At 34.5% G+C, this 7,102-nt stretch overlaps 1 protein-coding gene across 3 annotated transcripts in view; it reads left to right on the plus strand.

The window, feature by feature from the left end:
• The window catches only part of LOC125034522 (protein phosphatase 1H-like), a 12,295-nt gene extending 6,356 nt beyond the window's left edge, over positions 1-5,939 (plus strand). For all 3 annotated transcript variants that reach the window (XM_047626369.1, XM_047626368.1, XM_047626370.1), the window contains 6 exons: positions 62-211; positions 326-523; positions 853-1,035; positions 1,462-1,569; positions 1,873-2,036; positions 2,189-5,939. In XM_047626369.1, coding sequence (XP_047482325.1) covers positions 62-211; positions 326-523; positions 853-1,035; positions 1,462-1,569; positions 1,873-2,036; positions 2,189-2,681 — 1,296 coding nt within the window. In that variant the 3' untranslated portion in view covers positions 2,682-5,939. The remainder of the gene's footprint in view (positions 1-61; positions 212-325; positions 524-852; positions 1,036-1,461; positions 1,570-1,872; positions 2,037-2,188) is intronic.
• Positions 5,940-7,102: the final 1,163 nt, after the last annotated feature.

The following is a 7,102-nucleotide window of genomic DNA, read 5'->3' on the forward strand; positions in this document are numbered from 1 at the left end:
TCCTTTCTGCCTCCCTCCTCTCATTGATACTTAATGGGAAAATATCTGTTGTCTTTCACAGGAAAAGTTATGTGATGTTATTGATGTTCTCCTGCCTGATCCTAATGAGGACAAGAGTTCTAAGTCACAATCACCACTCTGGCTGCCAGATAAAGAAATCACAGTGGAAAATGTTGTAACTGGTGCACTCGAGTGTGCCTTCTGGGAAATGGTATGTAATGAATGGTAGAAACATCTCATATATGGTAACTCACTACTATTTATCTTTGTACTTTTATAACTCCAGGGTCTTATGACTCCAGGTTCATGTGACTGTGTCTTTCAGGATAATGTGATTGGTGAAGATCGGCTGAAGTTCCAGTTGCAAGGAGGGTGCACTGCATGCGTTGCACTCTTCATCCATGGCAAACTTTTCTTAGCCAATGCCGGGGATTCCCGAGCTGTCATCTCACGTTCAGATCAACCTCTACCTATGTCTCATGATTTTACACCGGAGACTGACAATCAGCGCATAAGGAAGCTGGTATAATTTTTCTGTTAATCCTTTCATTAATTACATGAAAATTAGTGGATTAGAGATATTCAGACGGAGATCATGTGTGCATGATAATTAAGAGTAAGAGTGACCTTACAAAATGACAAATATATCTTGAAAAAGTTATGAATATAATAATGGTTACTTTAGGTAGCACTAGTACATTATTGATATTTGATCTTCGCTTACAAGCATTATTACAATTAATCAGCCTTACTTTTTAAATCAGATGATTAGCCCTCAGACTTTGATGGGTCCTTTTGGACTTTGGATGATAATTACCTAAACTAACAAACTCTCAAACTTCATTCTCACAGGGAGCCATGCATCCAGAACTGCTGGGAGGAGAGTACACACACCTGGACTTCTTCCAGCGTCCACTACGGCGTGACCTCGGCAGGAGAATCCTTTATCGTGACCACTTCATGAGTGGCTGGACATACAAGACCATCACCCCTGATGACCTCAAATATCCACTTGTGTGTGGAGAGGGAAAAAGAGTGAGTTTGTTTTTCTTTCTTGTGGGGCAGATGGTAAGGTCTGTAACTTGACTGTCAGTTAATGGAATGAGAAAAATTAAGAATTCAGAGAGGGTGAACCATTGTCTGAGAAGAAATAGTTCATCTTTTAGACCAATAGTTCTGGATTTCTTTGTCACATTCTCTTTCAGCCACTTCACCTATTCCATTTTTACTCTTCATGTGGCAAAGAAAATAATATTCGTGAATACATAATTTACTAATGTAACAGCAGCTTTATGAAAGTATATTTGCATACATATTATGCATATCACTGTTCTAGACAATTACATTACTCTGGAAGGGCCTAGAATATTTAGCTATGTTCATGTTTAGAGGTTTAGAGATTTTAGTATCATATTTCTTATTGTTTTCATTAATCATATTTTTATGTCCTCCCCTACCCAGAGTCGAGTATTGGCAACCATTGGAGTGACCCGTGGCTTTGGGGATCATGACCTAAAGGCCCAGTGCTCATCATTACCCATTAAACCATTCCTTACTCCAGAACCTGAGGTAGATAGAAATTTTAGTTTTTTTTCCAGCTTCCTTTTAATGCTTGTTTATTATACACATCTCCATTTCTCCTTTTTGATAAATGTTTCTTTAATTATCCTTCTGGTTAATGTACCACAAGATTGGAAAAATATATATTTACATTTATCAACAATTTCAAAAGTGTCAGGTTGTACCAAGCCCTAAAAACTGAGGGAAAATTAGCTTGAGGATAAGTACTTGTGATATATCCTTTTGATATTGAAGTGGAAGGGCTTTGCTTATGTAAATTCCTTTGTTGTGAATAATTTTCCTTTGTTTCAGGTGAGAATATTTGACTTAACCACAGCGGACCTGACTGATGGTGATGTTCTGATCCTTGCAACGGATGGTCTCTGGGATATCACCACCAATGAGAAGGCTGTCTCCATAGTTACAAAGTCTCTCTCCCATTTCCCAGCTGAGGATCATGATAAATATAAGTACAGGTAAGTTAGTGACATATTATTTTGATATGTTCAAAAGAGATACTTGAAGAAGTCTTATCTTTTAATATGTTTAGCATGATACCTTTTTTAGTATTTGATTGATTTATTGTTATTATTATTATCTTTATATTTCTTTAACATTTTCTCAATAGATACACAGGTGCTGCTCAGGATCTGGTCATGAGTGCCAGGGGAAAGTTGAAAGAGAGGAACTGGCGCACGAGTGATGATAAACATGCGACCATTGATGACATATCTGTGTTTGTTATCCCTCTTCAGCCTTACAAAGAAATCAGTGAGGAATGGACTCTTAAATACAAAGCCAGTGTTGGTGCTAGTCAGAAAACTTATGAGATAAAAAACAGAGTTGGTGCGACTAGTAGTGTCTTGAGCCGGCCTGTAGTAAGCATTCTGAACCCTGTTGAACCTACCGAGGGGCTTGATCAGTGCTCAGTTGTGCAGACTGATGAACCTGAAAGCAGTGTGGCTGAACAAAATGAAAAACCTGCTTCACCTTCAGAGGAGATTATTGTGACACCCCCTGTCAGTACAGCAGACCTCAAACCGCAGGAGGACTACTTCAGAGATGACTCGGTAACAGAAGCACAAACTACAGTGCCAAGTGACAGCACAAATGCCTCCTAGTGAAGGTCAGCAGGCATCACATCCTCATGTCATGTTGAATGTGAGGAACTTTATATCTGTTTTGTGATATCAAGTTTTAAAGGTACCTTATTTGCCAGGGAACATTTTTCAGATTTTAGTGTATTAAAATGGAAATGTGAATTTTGTACTTTGTGCATTTACAAAGATTTAAAAAAAAGTAATTGGACTTGCATAAAGTTACTAATGATTATTTCCAAAATCAGTAAAGTTCATTAATAAAAGTGACACAAATTGAACTTCAAGTGGTGGGAAGAGAAAATTTATATCAGAATCTTTAAAATCATTGTCAATTCATTCCTGACTATTTACGCTTCACTATTTGAGTCTCACAGGTAATGCACACTTCACACACTGTGGATTTTAGTGAAAACTTTTTCACATTATTGTACACATACCTACTTAAGATGTTGAATTTGGAGGTCCCTTGATAAAAGCTTCATATCTTTTTATTGTATGAAACCAGTCTGTTATGTTTCTTCTGAAACACTGGATCATTATCTTTCAGCCTTTTCATTATGACTAAGCTGAGATCTTTTGGAAGTGAAAGGAAAAACTTACCATGGTATTCATGCAAAAATACATTCCATTATAGATATATTGATTTAATGTTACAGTATATATGTGTAGGTTTATGACAGATAATTATCTTTTTATCAACCCTGTTTTCAAAATTTTCTAGAACAGATTTTTTTCTCTTATTTCTTCAAAGATTATTTTATGCCATTGGGCTCTTGTAATTCCAGTTTATGCACAGATATTTAACTGTGCGATAGAAAACATCTCAGTTTTGTCAGTCAGGTATATAATTACAGAGCATTCCTTTGAAGACACTGAATACACAATGCTTGCTTGATATTCAGGGTTTGTTAATTTGATTTGTATACGTATCTTGTATAATAATTATGTTGTTTGTCATACCAGTCTGGCCGTATTATTGCCATTTCTCTGTAGAGAGGAAAAAAACTTTAGTTTATAGTGATAGATGTTTATATCTAGATATTAATAAGTACAGAAAGAAAAAGACATATGATGATAACAAAATGAAAAGGGTAAAATGCCAGAAAATACCAAAGTTATATTAGAGATAATGAAAGGACCTTTTGAAAATGTTATATAAAAGAAAATTTTGAGAGAAGGTGAAGCACACCTTGGAAAGCAGTGAGAAAGAAGTTAAAAAATATAAACTTCACTGTCTGAAGTAATTAAGCTGAAGATTCAGTTGAGTTCAGAAGAAACAGAAAAGGAACTTTTAGCTAGGATGGTTTGATCATTCAACCAGTCAATGAATAGTATATCAAGAGGCCCAAGACTTTTTGCAACACTTAAGAGTATCCCATTGTACCTCAGCAAACATGTGATAGTTGTGTGTGGAAATTACCAGAGTTAGAAATTTAGCTTCTCTGTGAGCCATCTTTTGGGAGGTAGTAAAGGTCATCTATGACAATTTTTTCAATAGTGATTTTTTAGTTAATTCATATTTCCATTTTTCTAGAATCTGGAAAACCTAATGTATCATTTAGCAAGTTGATTTTTCCCCTAAAAGAATGTAAAATAGTTAATCGCGTATTATTAACTGTATGACACTGAAATGCCATGAGCATAAATGGTGTCTTACTGAAATGCATGACACTTACAGGGCATGCATTGACTTGGTTCACATTGTTATTGTCCTTGTGAGTAGTATGTAAACCCTTGTCAAGGAGTAGGATATGGTACTGGAATAGAGGCTTTCTGTATGATTATTGTGAAAGTTTATGATTTTTTTTTTTTTTTATTAAAGCACTTGAATCCTTTGAAGTGCTCCATTTAGGATTTATAGCCATGTTCTGCCCAATTCCATCTCTGAGCTTCTTGGCAGTATTTTAAATACTTTCCATTACCAAAGTATTGTTATGATATATAAAGTATTTATTAATAAATGTACTGATAGAATGACTGTGCTCAAATGATTTGCTCTTGTGTAGTGTGAACAAAAAACAAAAAAAAGATGTGATAAATTTCATGAGCCATGGAAGAAAAATCATTATTTGAGATTCTTTTTCCTTTCCTTGTTTTTACTCATTTTTGTGTCATGGAAAGCAAGGTCCTTAGTGCAGAGAAGCTTGCAGTACAAGCTTTGGAAGTGAAAATAATGGTATTTTACAAGAAAATTTGACAAATTCAACTTGTCATATTTGTAAGAATCTGCTGCAGAGCAAATTGATCAGAAAAGAAATTTACAAATTGGTCTATTTTTTTAGTCAGTCAGAAACAGTCTGCATTTGGTCAAAATTATTATTATTATGTTTTATTATTATACTACTGTAGAAATATACCCTGGATAAATGTTCCAGAAGTTGTGCAATATATGGATCTAGTGTAAAATTTTGTAAGAGGCTTTTCCTGGAGTTGAGAAGTACAAACTAATGTGTTACATAAGAAGGAAGTGATCGTAAATTAATTTTTAAGTTTTGGATCTCCATCAGGTAGCTTTCAGGGTTTGTTAAGAGACCATAAGAATCACACTAAAGTTTGTGGAATGCAATGTACTTTACCTGCCTATAACAGTAAATTTCTTGTTCATAAAATTGGGATTGAAGGATATTGGATATTATGGCACAAAAACTAAGCTCTTAAGTGGAGGTATGTTATCAGATATTCAGTGCACTGTTGAGTGAACAGTATTTTTGTCTTGAAGTATTTGATTCCATTTGCAATTTAACCATTCTTTAGTATATATTATGCTTTATGTTTTCAGTGCTTTTTGGCTAGCCTGATTTTTTTTCCCCCTCTGAGTAAGTAAAGGTGCTGTAATATGTCTTTCTGCCAAGGATGATGCATGTGGTGCAGGAGATTGTCAACCCTGTTTTTTTTTTATGCAAATATAAAAGTCAGTGATACACGTTAAATGGTCCTGATATGAATGTGTTGTGAATGATGTATTTGCGAAAAGGAGATTGAATTGATACTTCATAGATCTTTTTAGCATAGGTGAAATTTGGGTTTTATTTAAACAAAGAAAATTCAGTTATTGAATTACAGATTTACTAGATCTATTGGTGTACATTTCCCAATTTCTTGAAATATGGAAGTCTTAAAAAAACACAGTGGAGAAAGCTCAACAGCTAATAACAGATGGCAAAAAATATTTGTGGTATTTTGCTTAGAATTCCATTGAGATTTCTGTAAGAATCATGAAAATAATTTTTTATAACAGTTTTTAAGGATGTTATGTAAAAGAATTTGACAGTTCTGCCCCCCCCCAAAAAAAAAGAAACTCTTGATAAAGCTTGACATAATTTCAACCCAAAGTCCCTGGGAAAATGCTGTGTTCACTGTTCACTTGTTTTGTGAAATGTCTGTGCACATAAATGACTCTACAAGTATTTAGCCAGAAAGGAATCAATTAGTAGACCTTGTGAACTCACTTGATTTCACTTGAATTTGCAGGATTTTTTTTACCAATGCTTTCAATATTGATGCTGTTTTTTTATTATAGACAGCTTAATTATTATAGCATTATGGATATTACTAACAGCAATATGAGATACCAGAAAATATTTTCAAGGAAAAGGGTTAACAGGTGAGATGGGTAGTAATTGGCTCATTGGTGACTTGGTACTTGTGGAGCCATCTCTCTTTAAAAACAGTTAATAAATTAAACTCAATATACACACACACACATACCATCCCCGGCAGCTTTGGGTTAAAATGTTCAGCTCAGGGTGCAAGAGTTTTTACCAATCCTGTGATGAGCAGGGTATGGGGTTTATTTTACCTATTATGGCTTTCCTGCATACTTCTGACGTAGCAAGGGCTGATTGGGTCTTACAAGTGCGAAGAGGTGTGTTGGGACGTATACCATGACATGGTATGCACTATAGTACCTACACTGCTCTTTTGCTCTGTCACTCATTAGCAACCTTTAAACATTTGGCAAGACCAGCATTGGCACTGAAGCATGATCGATTTCCTTCTTTTTAATGTAGTATTTAAAATTTAAGGTTTTGGTTATAATGTTAGTTGATGATTTGATTGTATTTCTTGGATACTTTAGGCCAAAAGATAATTCAATAAGGATCAAAAACCTTTTGAAGTGTTTTGCGTGACATAGAATTTGTATTGATTACAAGAGTGCAAAAGCAGATATGGATAGAATAATTAGACTCCAATTTTATGTTATTAGACAAAATTACTTCATATAATTAGTTGTAAGGAAAATTTAGGAAATTAAATAAGTACGAGTAAAAAGGTATCAAGTCGATAATGATATATATGGTATCTAGTTAATTATTTTTTATGTAAATTGGGAGTTTCTGGCTCATGTTATTGATATTTATCAATGGATTAGCCTACACTGCCAAGTTCCAAAGAAGAAAGCTTAAAATTGTAACTGAAAGATAACTGAAATACTGTTGAGA

The sequence above is a fragment of the Penaeus chinensis genome, chromosome 18 (assembly GCF_019202785.1).
Source record: "Penaeus chinensis breed Huanghai No. 1 chromosome 18, ASM1920278v2, whole genome shotgun sequence".
In the NCBI taxonomy this organism is placed as follows: Eukaryota; Metazoa; Arthropoda; class Malacostraca; order Decapoda; family Penaeidae; genus Penaeus; species Penaeus chinensis.